The sequence below is a fragment of the Podarcis erhardii genome, assembly GCF_964252035.2.
Source record: "Podarcis erhardii genome assembly, chromosome: 1".
In the NCBI taxonomy this organism is placed as follows: Eukaryota; Metazoa; Chordata; class Lepidosauria; order Squamata; family Lacertidae; genus Podarcis; species Podarcis erhardii.
This window is the reverse complement of record NC_138497.1, coordinates 3,729,373-3,751,260: the sequence shown is the minus strand read 5'-3', so window position 1 is coordinate 3,751,260 and position 21,888 is coordinate 3,729,373. Positions and strand designations below refer to the sequence as shown.

The 21,888-nt window shown below is 47.0% G+C and overlaps 1 protein-coding gene across 3 annotated transcripts in view; it reads left to right on the top strand.

Annotated features, from left to right (window-relative positions):
* The window catches only part of MAP4K5 (mitogen-activated protein kinase kinase kinase kinase 5), an 88,392-nt gene that overhangs the window by 15,331 nt on the left and 51,173 nt on the right, over positions 1 to 21,888 (top strand). For all 3 annotated transcript variants that reach the window (XR_014156073.1, XM_081859736.1, XM_081859735.1), the window contains exon 3: positions 16,100 to 16,157. Coding sequence is in view for 2 of the 3 variants with exons in the window: in XM_081859736.1 (XP_081715862.1) it covers positions 16,100 to 16,157 (58 nt within the window). In the remaining variant the exon portion in view is untranslated. The remainder of the gene's footprint in view (positions 1 to 16,099; positions 16,158 to 21,888) is intronic.

The window sequence follows — 21,888 nt, the reverse complement described above, 5'->3', positions numbered from 1 at the left end:
AAGCGAACCTGGTTCAGCAGATTACGAGTCCACTGCTCTTAACCACTACACCACACTGGCCTGTGAGAAGCAGGGAAACAGTCCAGATTTGCTGGCCCTGAAAGTAAAACCATTCCCCCACCCCCCAAGAAGATCATAGCTGTTAAGAGAAGGGAGAAGCACTTCCCACCAAACATCTAACATGACGGGAGCTGTCTTAGCTGCTTAGTCTCCCCCCTGGCTGCACAGCCAACCTGTCGTCTGTGATTAGAGACTTTACTCTGGAAAACCATGTCACACGCTCATCTTAATGCCTTTCTTTTATCATTGTACTAGCTCTCTGTTGGGTTACTGGGTAGAGTTTAGGTAAGGGGCATCAGGCTTGAGCTTGTCCACACAGCTGAGAGTCAGGAGGTTGTTGTTTGAACTCAGGAGCAAGGAAATGCATGCGTTTGGGAGCATGGCCTTCTTGCCAGTCGCTTTCAGTACTGGGCTGTGCACAGCTGAGCACATAAGAAGAATCCTGCAGCTGCATCAGACCAGTTGGCCTTTTAGTCCAGCATCCTGTTTGCATGGTAGCCAACCAGATTCCTTGTGGGAAGAGTGCAAGCAGGACCTGAGCGCAACAGGACCCTCCCCTGTGGATTGCAACAACTAGTATCCAGTTTGTGTTCGCTTGTGTTCCCCAGTAACTGGTATCCAGAGGCTGTGTATCATAATGGAGGTAGCCAGTGGGCTTATATAGTATCTGTTGAGTAACTCAGCATTGGGCCAAGAGACCTCTGGTTTGAGTTCAGGCTAATTTTGATGACCACTCTGAGCCCTAAATACCTGTTGCTTTTGACCAGAGAGCCGGACAAGCGCCTTTTCTGGACCTAATATAATTGAACATGATGCGTGGGGTGCTGCTTGCCATCACGGTCCTCTAAATCTGGTACTGAGCACAGAAGTCTACTTCCTAAGGAATTCAGTTGATGGTTTGGTGTTGGGTTGGATTAGGTTGGATTAGGTTTTTAATCAGGTTTTTAGCCCTTCTTGTTGCAGAGGTAACACATGCTGTCAGTCACTGCTGGTCGAGGAAATTCTTTTTTTTTTTAAAAAAATATTTTTTATTTTCCTTATACATACTTTTACAATACATTGCAACAAATCACTTAAATACTTTTAGCTCTGCCGAGCTTGCGACTTCTCTCCATCACTTCAGCGAGTATCCCTTATTTTCTTAAATTGCGTATCCTATATCTGTCGTACTTTGTAAGAGCTGTTTCAGTCCTGCCAGTGTTCTTAAATTTTTACAAGTATCCTTTATATACACCATAAATTTACTCCAACTTTCTTTAAACCTCTGATTTTCCTGATCCCGAATTCTTCCCATCAGTTTGGCTATCTTTGCGTAGCTCATAATTTTCGTCTGCCACTCTGCAATAGTAGGAATTTCTTGCAGTTTCCAATTTTGGGCAAGCATATTTCTTGCCGTTTCTGTGGTGTAAAAAAAAAAGTCTTTGGTTCACATTCTTAATTTCCTTCCCCATCAAACCCAGCAAGAAGGCTTCTGGTTTTTTGGGAAAGGTGTATTTAAATATTTTCTTAAGTTCATTATAAATTAGTTCCCAAAAGTTCTTAACTTTGCCACAAGTTCATCGTATGTGATAAAAGTCACCGTCGGCCTCTTTGCATTTCCAACATTTTTTGTCCTTTAGCTGGATGAGGAAATTCATGCCTACTGTGGAGTTCAGTCCCACATTGGCTATCTGCGTAGTCTTCCCTGGAGCAAAGCCAGGGGGCTGAGAGCTTGGTGTGACTCTGGGTTGCCATCCCAGTTCAGGCAGAGGCCTCGCCAGGTGTCTGCAGACTTCTCCAAGCCTCAGTTGCTCAACTGTGTAATAATCAAATGCCGAGAGTGGGTGTGAATATGTGATGCATTGCACAACCCTTTTTGCTGGTGCATAAGTGCAGCTAAGAATAATCAGGCTGTCTCTCCTCCCCCTCCATCTGCCAGCATGTAGTATTTTGTGGACTGGCAGATATTTCTGACTTAGTCTTTTGATCTCAGAACTGGCTAGCAAGCACTGTCTGTGCTATCTGCTCCAGGTGATATTCCCATGGCAGCATTGCTAGAGGAGGTTGCTCCTGATGTATACTAGACTTTGTGTAGGACGTAAGTTTCTATCCCTCACGGCTGCAGAGTTAAACCAGAAAGTGAGCCCTGCAAAATGATTTGTGCAGCAGGGTGTTGGTGGGGTTGAGCAGGAGATTCGCCACCCAAGTGCGGCCCGGAATGCTTTGCAGTTCACGGGCCCCTGCCTGTACGTATCAAGCAAAGGCAGAATGAATTGTGTGCAGAAGCAGATAGAAAGCTGGTACAGTGGTGCCTCGCAAGACGAAATTAATCCGTTCCGTGAGGCTCTTCGTCTAGCGGTTTTTTCGTCTTGCAAAGCAAGCCCATTGACAGCTTAGCGGATTAGCGCTATTAGCGGTTTAGCGGCTTTTAGCGGATCAACTGTTAAGCGGCTTATCAGCGGATCAGCTGATAAGCGGCTTAGCGGCTTAGGAAAAGGGGGGGAAAAGGGGGGAAAACCCGCAGGAACTCACAAGACATTTCGTCTTGCGAAGCAAGCCCATAGGGAAATTCGTTTTGCGAAGCGCCTCCAAAACGGAAAACCCTTTCGTCTAGCGGGTTTTCCGTCTTGCGAGGCGTTCATCTTGCGGGGCACCACTGTATACAGTATTGGTTGGGAGGCTGAGCTAGGAACCAAGAAGCCCATTCTTCAAACCCCCACTCTAGCAAGAACTCATGTGTCACTTTAACCAAGGTTAGGGCTAACCAGGGTGAGATGCTTGTTAACAACCCTGGTAAAGGGGGGAACCTAGTTAGCCTTATGTGCAATTAACAGTGCAATGCTCACCATGGCGAGGACCAAGGAAGTTAATTTGTGCTCCAAAGAGGAAAAGGCTAGGAGAAGAAGTGTGCTGCTTAACGATAGATTGGCAGGCGTACTGGGTGTCTGTCTTGGATGCTTTAGTTGATATTCCTGCATTGCAGGGGGTTGGACTAGATGACCCTCAGGGTCCCTTCCAACTCTACAATTTTATGATTCTGTGTGTCTGCCACTCCTGAAATGTCTTAATGGCTGTTGCTCAGACAGTTCAAGAGTCAAATCCTGCTTGCTTGCTTGCTGGATCTGGAGGGCTGCTAGTTGTTAGTGTTAAATGAGAAGATACCTTCTTTTTCATGTTACATTTTGGCTAAGCTGCTAGGATTTTTCAAATCATTTCTGGATGGCTAGGCCAGAGACCTAGATTTGCTTTTGTTGCCTCTGGCTGTCAGAGCCAGGAGTTTGCCTGCATTTAAGATACTTAACAGAAAGGCCCGGTGGTTGTCAGGCTCAATATGGAAAAGTTAGAAGAAAGATTCTTCTCCGTTGGGCTCTTTTTTTTAAAGCTACATAAGCAATTTATCTTTTGGTAACCAGGCTGTTGAGAATGGCATAGTATGCAGTATTTGTATCTGTTTCACTTGTGCAGCACAACCTGCACCCCTACGCTTTGTGCGCCCCCTAAATCTGTTCTAGGGGTTCCCCTATTCTCCGGGGCAGATTGGGGGAGGGCGGGTGGGGGAGAGGGGAGAAAGTCCCCTTGCACTAGTGATAATCCTTGCACTGACAGAACAATTTAGTAGAATGCCACCATTATTATTATTATTATTATTATTATTATTATTATTATTATTCATTAAATTTCTATCCCACCCTTCATCCAAGGATTACAGGGCAGTTTACAGTATAAAAACATAAAAATGTATAACATAATAACAAACAAAAACAATATGCCCCCACAGTTTTAAAAGGCCATAGATTGTTTAATTAGCCAAATTAATCTTGATTCCCACCCACCCTCTTTTAGGACTCACACAATTAAATACGTGTGCAGGGCGGGCAGGGGGCAGGAAGACAGAAGCCCCCTTGTGGGCTAGTATCACTTGTAGACTTATTTGCAAGGCCAACTTGAAGATATGTGGTTGTTGTTTTAATTCGTTTATTTAGCTAATTGAAACTGAAATCTCGGTGTTTCACACTGGGTATTAGTTGCCCTGCTGTAGTGTACAACAGTGTTTGTGCAATCATATTGGTGAAAAGCTATACAAAGGGGCTTCTGCTGGGTGGAGCTGAGGCAGCAGTCGGGTACAATTCTCTGGCGTTTGACTAAGCATCTGTTGCATAATGGCTTTGGGTTCGCTCCAAGCGTTTCAGTGCTGTATGCACACGGCAGTGGCATGGTTTGTGCAAAGTTTGCAACTCTGCAGCTTATATGTCCTCTTGAAAGATTTTTGTGTGCCACAATGCAACTATAATCCCCCTCAGGGTGGGAAGTCATCACTCCCTGCCCCACACTGGGGTCTTTCCATGACCCCAGCTCACCCCATGAAAGCAAATGTTCTCAGGAAAGAAGAGGAAAGGGAAAGGAAAAGAGCAGCCATTGGAAGATGGTAAGAACGAGAAAGATGGAAGCTTAGATGAGAGAAGTGAGCATAGGGAACATTTCTGCTTGGGAATAATCTTGCCTTTTTTATCAGATTGTAGTAGAAATTTATACTTGCCCACTTACCTTCCTGGCAAAATGTGCAATCTTGCAGGCATAAAACAAATAAGTTTTAGCTCACAAAAAAGGACTAACCCACCACGTGTACCTGTGTCAGTCGTGTGTGTGAAGCCTTTAAAAGTTTCTTCATTATCAGAGGCAACCAGCTTATTAAAGCCCTGCAACACAGCTACAGCCTTCCCCAACCAAGTGCCCTCCAGTTGTTTTGGAGCACAACTCCCATCGGCCAACTCTCCTCAGCCCCGGGCTGGTGGAAGTTGCAGCCCAACACATCTGGGAAGCTTGGCTTAGAGTGGGTGGGAGAGCTCAGTTCTGTTAATCATCTAATGCTCATTCGCCACTGGGCTTTGCTGCCAAACTTGTTCCTCTTGCACCAGCCATGCCCAGCAGGCAGTTATGTAAGGGACCTGAATTCAGATTGCTGGATTTGGGCATTGGCCGCTGCAGGTCTCAGAAAGATAAAGCCTTTCTCTACTCTGCGCAGCTCTTGACGTCAACAAACTACCTGTTGAGGCCTGCAGCTTGCTAGGTGGCAACTAGCTCAGGAGCTACCTGATTATTTTGCCGGAGGGCAAAGTAAGACTCCTGTCAAGGGCTTCTGCACAAAGACAGGCATGACTTTTGAAAAATTGCAATGCCATAAAAGAGACGATGTGAGCTTGGATGTGGCAAAGTGGGGCCAGCGGCGGCCAAGGTGGGACCCTCTCTCACTAGGTAGCGCACCTGCTTTGTAAAAGGGTGTGGATGTCCTAGACTTAGTTTCTCGCATCTCTGCTGGTGGGGCTGGGAAACATCTCAGCCAGATCCCTCCTAGAGCAGAGTAAAATATTTCAAGAGGACAGAGTAAGGGCAGAGTAAGTTGTGTTGAACTGTTGTTCTGATTCAGCTTCATGCGGTCAGGTCACTGACTCTCCTTGAGCTTCTCATGGAAAAGGTTCAGCTTCGACCCATACACTTCTCAATGTGGGGCTTAAAGGCTGTTGCTTTGTCACGCTGGAAGTGTAGAATCCCCACTAATCCCACACCTGACACACTTAAGTGGCTCAGTGCCTTACATTGGCTGTCTCCATCCTTGCAACAGCCTTGCATGCTATGTCTCCATCGCTCCTGTTCTGTAAGCAGGGAGCTGCAGGGGTTGGGGGAGAGGGAGACAGAGGCTTTGCTCAAGGCTGCAGAATTAGGTCTTGCTAAAGAAAAGAGGAAATCCCAGGACCGGTCAACGCATTTTGGTGTGCTCCCCACCCCCGCCAGTTAATTTGTATGGGGTACAATTAGAGATGGAGAAGTCTGTCAGTTTCAGTTTCTCAGTTTTCTTTTCTTCGATTCAGTTCTCCACATTGCTGCATTAGTTTGCTATATTTTTAATGAGAATTTCTTAGCATTTTAGTGCTCATGTCTCCTAATACACACATTTTTAGATATAGTCTTGCTTTAATATATGGAATTTTGCAAGCAGTTTCTCCAGCACATTTCTGTGTGTTGTTTCCTGCAATAAATATATTTTCTACATACTTCCTCCTAATGGACACATTTCTGTATAGGCATTTCACTTCAAGAATGCCATCACTGAATTTGGGGAAGTGCAAATTTCAAAAGAGAGCCGCATTTCTTTTTGCTTTACCGTTTGGGGAAGTGCAGATTAGATAGGCTCACATTACACTGCAGACCAGATGGCGTTCCGCCCCTACTTTCCCTATTCCTAGGTGAGATCCCCTGGGAAGGTCCCCTCTCCTCCTTTCAACCAGCTCCCATTGATTTCAGCATGAGATTCTGCCGAAGATCTGTTCTGTCCAGAAAGCCGGCCAGTAAGTATTTTTATTGGGTCCATGGCTCAGAGGAACTCAGGAAGCTGCTTTATTCTGAGTCAGACCATTTGGTCCATCTAGCTCAGTCTTGTCTGCACGGGCCGACAGCAGCTCTCCAGAGTTTCCAGATGGTGGATATTGCCAGCCTCTCTGGATTGAACCTTGGACCTTCTGTATTCCAAGCGGATGGGCTACCACTGAGCTATGAGCCTTCTCCTGTGGCTCAGATCTATCTGCCCTCCACTCCAGAATCCTTAAGCAATTCTACAGTGATCAAATGGTGTGTTATTCTCCCTTCCCATCCCAATAGTTTTTTTCTGGGCTGGATGGGAGACAGAGGGTCTGCGGTTGGGGAAGGCTGGTGTGGAGGGTGAACAATATTCCATGCGTGTCAGCCCATAGTCTTTGGTAGCTTAGCAGGCTTTGCTGTCCAGGCCTCCAATTTTGAGGTACAGTGGTGCCTCGCAAGACGAAAAGAATCCGTTCCGCGAGTCTCTTCGTCTAGCGGTTTTTTCGTCTTGCGAAGCAAGCCCATTGACGGCTTAGCGGATTAGCGCTATTAGCGGTTTAGCGGCTTTTAGCGGATAAGCGGCTTAGCGGCTTAGAAAAAGGGAGGGGAGGGGAAAAAACCCGCAGGAACTCGCAAGACATTTTCGTCTTGCGAAGCAAGCCCATAGGAAATTCGTTTTGCGAAGCGCCTCCAAAACGGAAAACCCTTTCATCTAGCGAGTTTTCCGTCTTGCGAGGCATTCATCTTGCGGGGCACCACTGTACTCAGGGCTCAGTCCCGCCACTCGACCTCGACCCAAGGCAGGAGCTGGATGTCTTCCCTTCCAAACATGGCTGGTCTCTGTAAACTGAATGTCACCTGAGAAGGGTTGTGCTGCCTGGAGCCAGTTGATATTCATGCAACTTTTCTCTCTCTCTCCCACTCCTTTGATTTTCTAACCATATTCCTAGTTCAGTCTAGGAGATGCTTGTGCGCTCTCTCTCTCTCTCCCCTGCTCTTGCTTCATCTCCTTCCTGGCCTGGTGTGTTGTGCTGTTTTCAGCTGGCCTTGTAAGTACTGGAATTGTACGTTGGAAAAAGGCAGTCTGCAATCTGGTGGAGCACCTCTGTGCACTGTGTTGGGTGCTTTGCATGTGGAAGGTTTGATACATGGCACCTTCCACTTAAAAGGGCCAGGTTGCAGGTGATGAAGACCCTGGAGAGCTGCTGGCAGCCAGAAGGGGCTATGCTGGGCAGGGTGTTTGATGTGGTGTGAAGGCAGCTTCGTATCTCATAGATTGTGCTAGACTAGTGCAACAAGCGATGGGCCAGAAGACAGCGTTTGGGAAGAAATGCAGGAAATAGCACTGTGTAGGATAGGAATGGTTCGGAGGAGAAAAATCTGCCTTGTCTAGACATGCCCAGCCATCTGGCTGTATCTGCTGGAGATCTGAACTTTTGGAACTGCTAGATGAATTGTTGATGGTCCCCCAAAGCAGAGCCTGTTCTGTTCCTCACCCTCTTCCCACATGGCTGGCTGCGTTCTCCTTTGCCAAGTTGAACTAGCTGTGTTCTAGGATTTTGTACTTCCGCTTGGTATCATTTTTCCTTTTTTTTTTTAGTTTTGTCTTTTGTTATTGATTCGTATTTCATGTCATTTTAGCAGTTATTCTGAGTCACCTGGGGAGCTCCTGCTTGGGTTGAAAGGCAGGACGGAAGTGTTTCTTTCTCCTCCTCTCGTTAACCTTCAGTTGGAATTTGCACCACCCTGAAAGTCTCTTATGGTTTAGGTGGGTTTTTTTGTTTGCTGTCATTAACTCAAGAAGACAAACCTGTTTGGGTAGTGTGCAAATCTTGCAGAAGGTCAAGAATTTGGTTCCTGTTCTTCTGCGCCTTCTTAAATAAAATTCTGGACTGCAGTTCCAGAGCAGAGGTGGGGAGAAGTTGGATCTGAATCTGCTGGTAGATCTTGGGGTGGTTTGCAGTAGATCACGAATAATTTCTACACATTTTTCATAGGTTTTCCCATGTTTCCCGTCCACGCTGGTGGCGGCGCTTGCAAGAATGTTCCTGTGCAGTGTTCTCTGCTGCCTCCCTTCACTCACTGTCTTCCACTACCATTTTCCACTCTGGGAATTTCTGTACCTGAGGGTGTGAACATTAAAATAAATCATTATTATTATTTTAGTGCAAAAGATCAGAGGTTACCAGGCTTCAGTGGCGTAGCGTGGGTTGTCAGCACCTGGGGCAAGGCAAGTAATTTGCGCCCCCTAACCCATGGATTTGCGCCCCCTAACCCTAACCCCCAGATGTTGCACCCGGTGTGGCCGCCCCCCCATGCACCCCCCACGCTACGCCACTGCCAGGCTTTATTTATCAAGCTCTCCAACATGCTGCGTAGAGACTTATCCCTTTTGGGCGGGGCCGGAGGTGGGGACAGCATGCATTTCTGTTTGGTGAGGGTTTTTGTTTTGTTTTAACGTCTGTGGATACCAGTTCCTGGGGAGCACAAATGGGGAGAGGGCTGCTGTTGTGCCTTGGTCATGCTTGTGGGTTTGCCCTCTATGGGAAACAGGTCCTGACAGGCAGGGGCGAACGAAGGCTAACCGACACCTGGGGCGGGGCAAACCATTGGCTGCGCATGCATGACACCGATATGTACGATGCCGCACATGCAGCGTATCTAGTGGTTTGACACCAGCACCGCTGACAGTGGCAGGATCCTCTGCTTGCAGCTGCAGCCACAAATGGCATATCCTCCACATGTGGCTGCTGTGGCAGTGCGATGGCTGCTTGTGCTGCCATGCCCGGGGGCAGTGGGGTGAGTACCCCGTGGGGTGCCTATTTGTCACCCCCCCGACACGGCACCCAGGGCGCACCGCCCCCCCTTGTGATGCCAATGCTGACAGGATTATGCCCTTGGACTCTTCCATCAGGGCTCTCCTTAAGGTCCTAATTGAATTGCATTTGCCCTTTTCTATTTGAATGATTCCTACAGATACCTTACTATATTTTTATGGCTGCCATTTTAAAATTGTTACTTGCTAGATATGCTATTTTGGTTTTTTAAAAATGCTTTTTTGCTTCTTCTGTACAGTGGTGCCCCGCAAGACGAATGCCTCGCAAGACGAAAAACTCGCTAGACGAAAGAGTTTTCTGTTTTTCGAGGTGCTTCGCAAGACGAATTTCCCTATGGGCTTGCTTCGCAAGACGAAAACGTCTTGCGGGTTTGCTTCCTTTTTCGTAAAACCGTTAATACCCGGGGAATCCACGCTCCGCAAGACGAAAAAATCACAAGACGAAGCAACTCACGGAACGAATTATTTTCGTCTTGCAAGGCACCACAGTAAATTAATTTGGTCTGTGACAGGAAAAGCCTATATAAGTATTTCCAATAAGTACATAAATAAATGGGACCTGGGACCACCTGCGTGGTCCTCCTAGGGCATTGTGCCTAGTAACCATTAGGAGCCTAATCCTCCATGAATCTGCCTAAATCCTCTTTTGAAGCCCTCCTTGCCGGAGTGAATTCCATAGCCATAGATGATGAGGTTGATTTTATTATTTGAATCCCCGCCCATCTGACTGGGTTGTCTCAGCCACTTGGGTACTTTCAGGTGTCTTCTAAAAGTTGTACAGTTATTTATCTTCTTGACATCTGTTAGGAAGGTGGGTGTGACTACCAAGATGACCCTCTGCCTGGTTCCCTATAACCTTGCTTCTTGCAGAGAGGGAACCGCCAGAAGGCCCTTGGAGCTGGACCACAGTGTCCGGGCTGGATGATGGGGCTGGAGATGCTCCTTCAGGTATACTGGGCCGATGCCATTTAAGGACTATGCTCTGCCTTCACATTTGAAGGCAGCAATCCTTCTGAATCCCAGTTGCTGGAGACCACAGGAGGGGAGAAAGTTCTCTTGTTCTCAGATCCTGCTTGCTGGTTTCCCACTGAGGCATCTGGTCAGCCACTGTGAGAACAGAATGCTGGACTAGAATGGCCATTGGCCTGATCCAGCAGGCTTTTCTTATGTTCTTACATTTAACTATAGTCATACCTCGGGTTACAGACGCTTGGGTTGCGCAATTTTGGGTTGCGCACTCCTCCGAACCCGGAAGTACCGGAACGGGTTACTTCCTGGTTTCGGTGCTTTGCACATGCACAGAGGCACTAAGTCACGCTTTGCGCATGCGCAGAAGTGCCAAATCTCAACCCACGCATGCGCAGACGCGGTGCTGCGGGTTGCGGACGCCGCGGATTGCAAACATGCTTTCCGCACAGATCACGTTCGCAACCCAAGGATCCACTGTAGTTTAACCCTGTATGAAACCCACAAGCAGAACCTGAGTGCGCATCAGTCCCCACCGTAATCTTCAAATATACATTTGCGGTTTGGGGGAGGGGAAGCAAAATAATTGTCTTTTTCCCCGTTTGCCTTTTTCCCTTCCCTTCCCACGTGTGTGTGTGTGTGTGTGTGTGTGTTGTTGCTGTTCCTGCTGCTGTTGTTGTTATTCCTTTCCTTGAAAAGGAGCAGGGGTGCCAGTTCCAAGAGACAGATCCCTTTAACGGTTGTGAGTCTGTAAAGTCTCTGTTTCAGCTGTGTTTTCTGAAAAGCCCAAACGCCCTCCACGGCGATAATAATGGAGCCTGTCACGGCTCTGTCTCTCCGAGCTCCAGCTGGGGTGGTTAGGGCACAGAATCCACAATGGCCTCTGGCAGAGCTTTAAAAATGACAAGAACTACAGCTACAAAGGCTGCCGGGGCTCCCTTTTTTCCCCTGGCAGCCGGCGATGGCTTCATATTTGCTTAACTTGTGGGCACCAAACGCCCAGATGAGTAAGGGAATACCAGTGGGTGGTGAATGACTGCATCTTGGAAATAGTTCCAGGGGTGGCCAGCACCAAGCTGTTTATTCTGCGCCTTTTCGCTCAGTGGCCATGCAGGGCAGGGGAAGGGAGCGGAAGGCGCCACAGGCCAGATTTTGGCCAGGGCTGGGAGTGGGTACTAATCTGGAGGGGTGTGTTCCAGCAGCGGGGAGCCTCCAGCCTGCCAAACTGTTCTAGGCAAGCCTTGGGAGATCCTCGTTGAGGTGTTTCAACACAGGAGGGTCTGTGCAGAGCTAGAGCCAGTGTTAGAAACTAGCTAGGCGCCAGGCATGTTTTGCAAGTTGGCACAGGTCCTGTTGTGACCACGTGGAGATCTCTGGAAGCCAGGTTGGCGCCTAGGGAAAGCAAAATTTCACTTAGAGAAGGATCTGAAATATTTCCTTTGAATCTTGAATTTGTCTTATTCTGGAGTGTTTTATTTGTTGTTTTAATGTGTTGTAAACTGCTGTGAGATTTGTTCTTTAGAATATAAAGTGTTGTAGAAATGAAATGAAAAACAGCAACAACAAATCCCTAGGTTTAAGGTGCCGTTTGGCAATTAGATTGTATATTTGAGTTTCCAACACTGGTTAGAGCAGGTTTCCTTTTTTAAGTATGCATTTTATTGATTCTCAGTGTACAGGAAAGGAAAAATAAACAGTACAAAACACGGAGTGCAGATTATCTTTCACCAAACGAAGTTACAGTGCCACACAGAGTTACATCTTATCCAGGAATCAGATCTCTTCATGATGGTACATGTGTCACAGGCAGTTCAGTTAAGGTGGCAAACTTATTAACATAAGCGAGAAACATAAACCAAGTAAACTTGCCTTCTTAACCTGACCTCTGACTACCCTGAGTACCCTGAGCTAACCTCTCCAGTAACGCCATTTCCCAGACTCTGGCAAAACGGTTTTGTATCGTAAGCCCTAATTGAGCTGCAAATTCCACCCTAGCAGCCACCAAAAAAAACGTTGTCAAATCCTTAAAATAAGCTCCAGATTGATTTCATTTCCTAACGCGAGGAGAGCCAGTAAGTCCCGAGCTGGTTTCTGGGGACTTAAGGAATGTAGAAAGGGAGGTTATATTGAGTCAGGTCATGTGGTCCATCTAACTTAGTACTGCCCACACTGACTGGCAGTGGCTGTCTGGGTTTTCAGACAGGGACCTCTCCCAGCCTTACCTGCAGATGCTGGGAATGGAAGCTGGCACCTTCTGCTCCACCGGGGGAACCTGTGGCCCTCCAGCGCCCCTTCTCCCTTGGCTGTGTGCTGTTGACCCAAGCGCTCCTTGGTAGCTGGAGGCCACAAGGCTTCTGCTCACCGCCCAGCCGACTGGACGCTTGCTTGGAGTCTGCGTTCCGAAAGCAGCCTTGCTTCTCAATCTTTAAGCGAAGGTGGGGTGAAAGAGAGGCAAGTTCGTAGCCCTTGTGGTTTTGTGAAGATTTGTGAGCTACAGAGAAGACAAGGCCATCCATAACTTTGCTTCTCCTCTAAGGAAAAGCAAATTCTGAACACAGAATTGGTATCTACAGCCACAGCAGGCGCTGTAACTGTCCAGAGGTTTGACTTCACCCCCAAAGGCACGCTCTTCCATATTGTCTCCCGAGACAGGCAGGTGGCAACCATCAGAAAAAATGCAAACCAATTTATTATGTATTCTATCCTGAAAATGGAGGGCACAGAAACAGAAGAAGAAGAGTTTGGATTTGATATCCCGCTTTATCACTACCCGAAGGAGTCTCAAAGCGGCTAACATTCTCCTTTCCTTTCCTCCCCCACAACAAACACTCTGTGAGGTGAGTGGGGCTGAGAGACCTCAGAGAAGTGTGACTGGCCCAAGGTCACCCAGCAGCTGCATGTGGAGGAGCGGAGACGCGAACCCGGTTCCCCAGATTACGAGTCCACCGCTCTTAACCACTACACCACACTGGGGCAGGGAGCGGCGGCAGAGGGTCTCTAGAAGCAGAGAATCGTAGTCATAGGGGGCTGAAGGAAGGTGATGGGAGGAGGGGTGAAGAGGGGTGCAAGCCAGCAGAAGAATTAAGCAAAATGGGAAGCTGTGTAAATGTGCCTCATTTATTCAGGAGACTGAAGCTGGGTTTGCATCTACAGTCGTACCTTGGTTCTCAAATGCCTTGGTACTTGAACATTTTGGTTTCCGAATGCCGAAAACCCAGAAGTGCCATATTTTTCCGTGTATAAGATGCCCCCATGTATAAGATGGCCCCTATTTTTTGAGTCCCAAATGAAGAAATAAATGAATGCAACATTCCATGTATCAGACGACCCCCAATTTCAAACTTAAAAATTTGGGGGGAAATATGGTCTTATACATGGAAAAATACACCAAGTGTTCTGGTTTTCGAATGTTCTGTGGAACCCGAACGTCCAATGCGACTTCTGTGGCTTCCGCTGCTTTCAGTTGAGTGCAGGAAGCTCCTGCAGCCAATCAGAAGCTGCACCTTGGTTTTCGAACATTTTCGGAAGTCAAACAGACCTCCGGAATGGATTACGTTCCAGAACCAAGGTATGACTGTATATAAATTAAATCAGAAGGGAGGAAATGGAATTTAGCTGCAAGCTAAGCTGGAGATGCTTCAATGCTCCTGGGGAGGCCTGCACAACTTCTGATTGGCCAGGACCAGCGGACGTGCACTATGGTCTAGCAGGGGCTCCCCAAACTATTTGGGCTGGTGGATTCAGGTTGTATAGGCCTGGCAATGGGGTGTCTTGTGCTGATAGCCAGTGTGGTATAGTGTCAGGCTAGACTTGGGAGACCAGGGTTCAAATCCCCACTCAACCATGAAGCTCACTGGGTGACCTTGGACCAGTCGCTGCCCCTCGGCTTAACCTCCTTCGCAGGATTGTTTGTGGGGATTAAATGAGGAGGGGGAGAACCATGTATGCCACTCTGAGCTCTTGGGAGAAAAAGGAGGGATATAGATGCAAATAATAGTAGTAGTAGTAGTAGTAGTAGTAGTAATAATAATAATAATAATAAGGCATGTGTACTGTCTTCCTAATACTTGAAAGGACCATTGCTCCATCTACCCCGGACCCACTACAGTATATTCTGCAAACAGTAATGGACACTAAAGGTAGGCAAGTCAGTGGGGAAATTGAGGGAGAATGTTTTGAGTATCAGTGGTGAGCTGAGCAATCCCCAAAAGTGGCAGGTAGAGAGCTCACACCTGGGGGACAGAATATACAGCTGGAGGGGGAGGCTGTTGATCCTCACCATCTGATTTCAGTGTCCCCCCCATTGGGGGGGGGGTGCTCTGTTTTATGGACCCTGGGATCCCAGGATTATGCCCTAAATCTGCCAGCCCAAGCTTGTAGCTTTGCTGTTATCTGTAGCTGTAGAGCAGGCTCCTTGCAATCCCTTTATTTAATTTTATTCTTCCTCCTTTTTTTGGTAATGTTTTATGTGTGTTTTTTTCACTCTTTTATCACTTGCAAAGGACTGAATGTACCCGGGTTTGGCACAGATATCATGTGCTTCCTGCAGGCAAGGAAGGAAGCAGCTGTCTTCCTGGATTTAGGGTCATCCTCCTCGTCCTTTCACCCTGTTGAGCAGTCAGGGAGGCAGTGGGGGATGCAGAAGGGGTGGGTGGGGGTGTGACCCAGAAGGCCAGGCTCGGATGTGGAGAGGGGCAGAAGGAAGACAAGAGCAGGAAGGTGCAAGCAGCGGGGGGAGTAGGGAAATAAGACTCTTCTGCATCATTTTTCAACTGAGAGCACATTTGCAAAGCTAAGCAGAGTCCAGTGTGGTTTCAAATTGGATGGGGGACCACATGCTGAGATTCCTGCATTGCAAGGGCTTGGACTAGATGACGCTCTGGAGCCCTTCCAACTCTACAATATGAAAATCTCAGCAAACATATTAAAAACAGAAAAAACCAGAGCAGCAGATTTAAAAATGCACAGGTTAATAAGCCAGCAGAGAGCTAGATTGGCTCTAAAGACCATCCAAGAGAGATGAGCAAGAAGGTCAAAAGTCAGAATCTAGCTGGAAGGGAAAAGTTTTCTAAGTGATGGTGCAATACCCATAAATAAAGAGATGTTGCAACCTCATGGGGCAGTGAGTTCCATAGGCTGGCTGTCACTACGAATCACTGCTTCACTTGCTTTTTCTATAGTGGCCTTGCTTTTTATATGGGTAGCCCCATTTCTGTATGGTATGGACTCGACATCTGCCAGGGAGGTCTATAACAGTGAGAGCGTAATGTGGTTGTGCATGTGTAGCCACTGTTCTGAGTACAGTACAGCCACATCTTATGCACGGATTTGGTTCCAAAGGCTACATACTTAAATGAAAATGTGTACTCTAACCACCTCCATGCGAGCATCCCAGGCACTGGCTCTGGAAGATTAGGGATGTTCGTGCAAGATTTCACGGGAACTTGGACAGCTCCATGAGATCTCGCAAGAGCATCCCAGGACCAGTGTGCCGACAAGGCCTTGCCCCCACAAGCAAAGAGAGCTTAAAAGTTCTTTCTGTGCCAGGAAAACCCAGAGCAAAAAGAGCTTTTAAGCTCTCTGCCTTGCTTGCATTTAACTTGTGAAATTTTAACCAGCTGGCCTTTAACTACATATGGTTGAGATCACACAAGTTAGCTGCCCCTAAGATGCACTTGTACTATAGTTGTGGCTTGACTGCCAAAGATTTAAGTGATGAGGGGCCTGTGCGTGTTCTACAATGTTTTCCTGCTACCTGGCTGCTCTTCCCTGCCCGCTTCATCTTTCTAGGTAGCAATTTCCCCAAATGATGCACATTCTGACACATAAGCCTCTTGGTTTAACACACTGATGTACATTCCTTTGCACTCTGCTTAAATCTGCTGTCATTCTGTTTTTTCCTAGGCCAGAAATGTGCACAGCGGAGAGTTGGCTGCAGTAAAAATTATCAAGTTAGAACCAGGTGAGCTCTTCCCTTCTTTTCTCTTCAAAAAAATACTCATTTTTGATGGATTTGTTTCCCTGACAGCCTGTCTATCACACTCTTAGTCCACAGTGCTCTGGTTAGCTTTCCCTTTACCCCCCAGTTTATCCCCACATCAGCCCTGTGAAGTAGGCTAGGATGGCAGGGGTTTGAACCTGCTTCTCCCTCATCCATCTCCACCGTTCCACAATACTGTGCCACACAATGAGGCTGGTTGGACTGAGGGGTTTTGTCTTAACCAAGCCAGCTCAAGGGACTCTTGGCTCAGTAGGTAGCTGAACCCTATAACATGCTCAGGTAACAACATATATCTATCAGTTCGTTTGCTCTATCATCCTGGCTCTTTGTGGCTGTCAAATTGACTGAGTTCTCTCTGCCTGCCTCTCTGTCTCTGTCGCACAGCAAGACTTTGTAGTAGCAATCCATTCTATTCCTATGAAAAGAGGTACGAAAGATCAGGTGCTCAAAGATGTCTTTTGACTCTTAATTCATATCACAGTCAACAACTTCTGCTTTTTTGGTGTTTATTCTTTGCTAGGTAACAGTCGCAGCTTCATTTGAGCTGGGACTCTCGTTCCTGGGATGGTTGAATCAATGAATAACAGTACTTCTGAGCATGTGCAGGGTGTATCTCCTTCCCCGTTGGGTGGCCCAAACCAGATTACATACTAGCTGTGGATTGGAGGATAAAAATCAAGCCAGGGCAGATACCATTTTGGAAGTTAAACACCGGCATCTAAATGCCTGTGTACAATGCAGAATGCAAGAGCCATTCCTTATATCTTGAGTTGCTTTGGCATTCATCGCCGGTGACTGGGTCTTGCTGTTGCAGGGAACTGTGCACTTTTCCTATTAGGTCTCCTGGGATCTTTGGTGAAATGGCTGGGAGATTCTGGTATTTTAAGATCAAAAGAGGTACCTTAGAATAAGTTCCAGCTATTGGATGGTGAGCACCCGCCCACCTTCGGTTTCTTGTTCTCCTCCAGTACAGTGGTGCCCCGCAATACGAACGCCTCGCAAGACGGAAAACCCGCTAGACGAAAGGGTTTTCCGTTTTGGAGGCGCTTCGCTAAACGAATTTCTCTATGGGGTTGCTTCGCAAGACGAAAAAATCTTGCGAGTTCCCGCGGTCCCCCCCCCCCGCTTTTTTTTGCCCTTTCCCTAAGCGCTAAGCCGCTTATCAGCTGTTCCGCTGATAAGCCGCTTCTCAGCTGATCGCTAAAAGCCGCTAGACCACTAATAAGGCTAATCCGCTAAGCTGTCAATGGGCTTGCTTCGCAAGACGAAAAAACCGCTAGACGAAGAGAATCGCGGAACGGATTAATTTCGTCTTGCGAGGCACCACTGTATTTCCTAATCGCATAAGTGGAAGAAGCTCTGTGGGGCTCATAGCCATTGATTTTGTCTAATTGTAGTCATCCGTCCCCATCGCCATCAAATATGTCTTTATATCATTTTGTGACATAGAGGAGGCAGCTACAAACTGCAAAGAAGGACAAGCAGAACAAGAAAATGGATGAAAAATATTAATACAATGACAAAATAATTGTAATAGTTTTTTGTGATGGATAAAGATATAACGCAATAGGAAAGGTTTGAGTAAAAATACTGTGAAGGTGAAGGTGGGAAGTCGACTTATGAAACAATGTACAGTGGTACCTCGGGTTAAGTACTTAATTCGTTCCGGAGGTCCGTTCTTAACCTGAAACAGTTCTTAACCTGAAGCAGCACTTTAGCTAATGGGGCGTCCTGCTGCTGCCGCACCGCTGGAGCACGATTTCTGTTCTCATCCTGAAGCAAAGTTCTTAACCCGAGGTAATATTTCTGGACAAAACAAAAAATTCCTTCCAGTAGCACCTTAAAGACCAACTAAGTTAGTTCTAGGTATGAGCTTTCGTGTGCATGCACACTTCTTCAGACCAACACGGCTACCTATCTGTAATATTTCTGGGTTAGCGGAGTCTGTAACCTGAAGCGTATGTAACCCGAGCTACCACTGTATTTGATTTGAAGGTTATTGTGATAACGTTTGGAAAAGAACAATACAATAAAAGAACAATACAATGAAAGAGAGAAAAATAGGCTATACAGCAAAGCTACAAATACTTAGCATTACATACCTTTTGGAAGAAAGCACCTCAAAGCTAAATTTGTAAAGTGTCATACAAATATTATATGAGTTATACCAAGAATCATGGCTGATCACTGTCCTGAACTGTCTCCAAAATTCAGCTGTGAGAGTGGAGGTTGAGTGAGCCCTTCTGACCAGGTAACAAACACCAGGAGAGACCACCAGATACCCTCAAACTTGTCAGTCTTAGGAAGACCTTTATACCAGCAGTAATCATGACTGAAAACAAAAACAAATCCCAAAGCCATGCGAGCCAAAGGCCATTGGTGCATCTTGCAGAAGTGAATTCCATAAGTTAATTATTCATTGTGCAACAAGCAGTATTAAGAAATAAAAATTCCCCCATAAGACTAATCATGTCTGCAGGAAAAGGACGTCGAGCCTCAGAGAGTTCATGCATCCGATGAAACAAGTTCTTTCCACAATAAACAGTTTATATACTGTGGCGGGGATCTCTTTCAGCTCATGTAAACAGGGCTGTGTTAGATGCACCCTTTGTCTGCGAAGCAACTCCTTAGTTCTTTCTTTCTCATTGAAAGGATTTCCTCCTCCACCCTTTCAGCCAAAAGGGGTCTCAGAGCTACTTGTGGCCAGCAGTAGCTTCATTGATCTAGGTTGGAAGTAGACCCCCAAGAATCGCCTCCACTGCAGATCTCAGTTTGCAGGCAGGCTGGTCATGGGTGCAGGCAACCCATCCAATATCTTCCGTTCCAATCTTTTTAAGGATTTGAAGCTTAAAACCAGCACTTTGAATTGGGTACAGAGATGCGTTGGCAGCCGCTGAAGCTGGTGTAATAGTATTTCCAAGACGGACTGCCTCGGTAACATATGAAACGAAAATGCCCTTTAGCCCAGATGTGGGGAACCTTTGGCCCTTTAGATGTTGCTGAACCACAGCTCACATCAGCCTCAGCAAGCGTGGCCAGGGACAATAGGAGATGTAGTCTCAGACCACGACCAGGTCACAGCCTGTGAACTGCACTAGCCAGCATGCAAAGATATGGTAAAAAAAATGAAAAAATGGGTTCCGAAATGCATGTTTGGGTTTAAGATGGACCCTGAGTCTGAAAAAAATTGAAGGCCAGCGCCTCAGGCAACACCCCTGCAAGGGGAAGGTCACAAGTCTGTTTGGGCATTAAGCGTTAAGCAAATAATAATTATATGCCATAAATAGTGCTGGGCTTGTCAGTCTTCTGGGCCGCTTGCCTTCCATTAATGGCCGTCTCCTTTTGACAAGATGCCCCCAGGGTTCACCTGGATGCCATTTGGGAATGCCTGCCGTCTTGTGGCTCTGCCCTCTAAGCCGTTGTGAGTGGGGCACAGTCACCAGGTGCTGGGACGGTTCCTCAGGCAACCAGCGCAAGCCAGCTGCCACACATGGGGAGGAAGGAGAGGAGCTTTTGCTCTGTTTGTAGAGCTTCAGAAGTGCCGTCCTGCTCTCTGAGCTGCGGTAGGCCGGAGAAGGATCTGCCCCGTGCCTGTGCAGGAGAAGGCAGGGAACCCTAAACAGGCTTGGCCCAGTATACCTGAAGGAGCGTCTCCACCCCCATCGTTCTGCCTGGACACGGAGGTCCAGCGCCGAGGGCCTTCTGGCGGTTCCCTCACCGCAAGAAGCCAAGTTACAGAAAAGCAGGCAGAGGGCCTTCTTGGTGGTGGCACCCGCCCTGTGGAATGCCCTCCCACCAGATGTCAAAGAGAAGAACAACTACCAGATTTTAGGGGACATTTGAAGGAAGTTTTTAATGTTTAACAGACCACTGTATTTTAATACTTTGTTAGAAGCCACCCAGGGTGGCTGGGGAGACCCAGCCAGATGGGCGGGATATAAATAATAATAATAAATTATTATTATTATTATTATTATTATTATTATTATTATTATTATTATCATCAGTGTTTGTAAAAAGCAAAAAAAAAAAAAATGAGGAAAGGGTTCTGACCTCCCTTTGTCTCCTCAGCCTGGTCCTCGGACCCTTGTCGGCACAAAAAGAGTCCACGTGAATATCCTTGCAGAGTTTTATTCTTAAAAGTCTTTGTGCAAAACACGACTGAATAAGAATACACACCAGCACCAACCAACCCAAATACCAGCCTCAGCACAAACTAACATTTCTCACTTTATATATACAACCTGCTGCAGGCCGCTGAGTCATGCTGACCCAGCTTTATTCGCATTAAAGAAACAGCGGCCATTTTAGCCGTGACAATTATTATTATTATTATTATTATTATTATTATTATTATTATTCCTGCGGCTATCATTTGTTTTCACTGTTTTTAGTACTGAACTTTAAATTGTTGTAGCCTGGGGCCTGCTGGTGAAGGATGGGTAATAAATTTCATCATCATCAAAATTGTCACCATCCCAGTTTGTCCTGAGCCCACCAACCTTCCTGCTCCCCCTCCCAAATATAATCTTCAGTTGACCTCTGAGCCAGAAACATCTCCTCCACGCCACCCATTTAATTTCTTTCCTCTGCCTAAGACATTCCCAAGGTCTCCTCGCCAGATTCCAGGGGAATAAAACTGGTTTTACAGCCGGAATGTTTTGTGAAGTTTCCGTGATTACGGGGCAAAATAAAAGCGAGGCCTGTCAGAGAGGCACGTTGTCTTGTCTGCCTCCTCGCAGTCTGCCTGTCTGCTGCTGCTGCTAAGCTGACTTTTCTGTCTGGTATTTGAGGTTTTGCGTTCAGCTTTTGAGCCACCGCTGCTATTTACAAGTTTCCAGGCCTGCCTTGGAGCCAGGGGTTGCTCTCTTGGTGCCGGGCCTGAGCTGAAGGGCCTGTTTCTCTGCTGCAGGGTTCAGCTGTGGTGACTGTGTGAGAAAGAGAATCCCTTGCAGCCAGACAGCCTCATTTATCTGCACAAGCCAGCAACTGCTTGCTGTTTTGCTCACTCTCTTGCATGTGGGATTCAGAACTTCCGTTTTCGGGGTTTGTGGCTTCCAAGCAGACCCAAAGACCTCGTATTTAAATAAACGTGCAGCGTTTTAACTCGAGCAGAGCTGACACGGTTGGATCCTCCTCCGGCTTATTATTTGCACAGTGCCACCAATGTTCCGGTGTTACTTGCAGAGTTTCATAGGGACATATAAATGAGTCTCTGCCCCCAAGGAGCTTGCAAGATGAAACAGACAATGAGAAGGAAAGGCAAACAAAGAGGCGCACTGCTCTCAAAGGAACTTTGTTCACTGTAAAATCTCCCATCCGGTGGGAAATGGAGGAAATGCTTTTGAAACTTGGAGGCATTGCAAAGCCTTACGTAGCATGCATCCGTGAGCATTTTAGGGAACGATTGCCCAGGTTCGCACATTGATCCAGGTCCTCTGAAATGGACCATGTAGCATTGGGGCAGATAGACTGTCCTACAAAATGGGAAGGCTTTGGTTCGAATCTTCCTTCTGCCACCAGATAATATTTGGAAAGCAACCCCCCCCCCTCCCCACCTTCAGTCCTGCACCTTGTTACCTCCAATGTAGGGATACTAATATTGTCCTTGCTTACTGGGTGGTTGCAAGTGCTGTTCTTTCTCTGGAATGCTCTGAACACTCTGGAGATCTGAAGGTTTGGAGTCAGACCA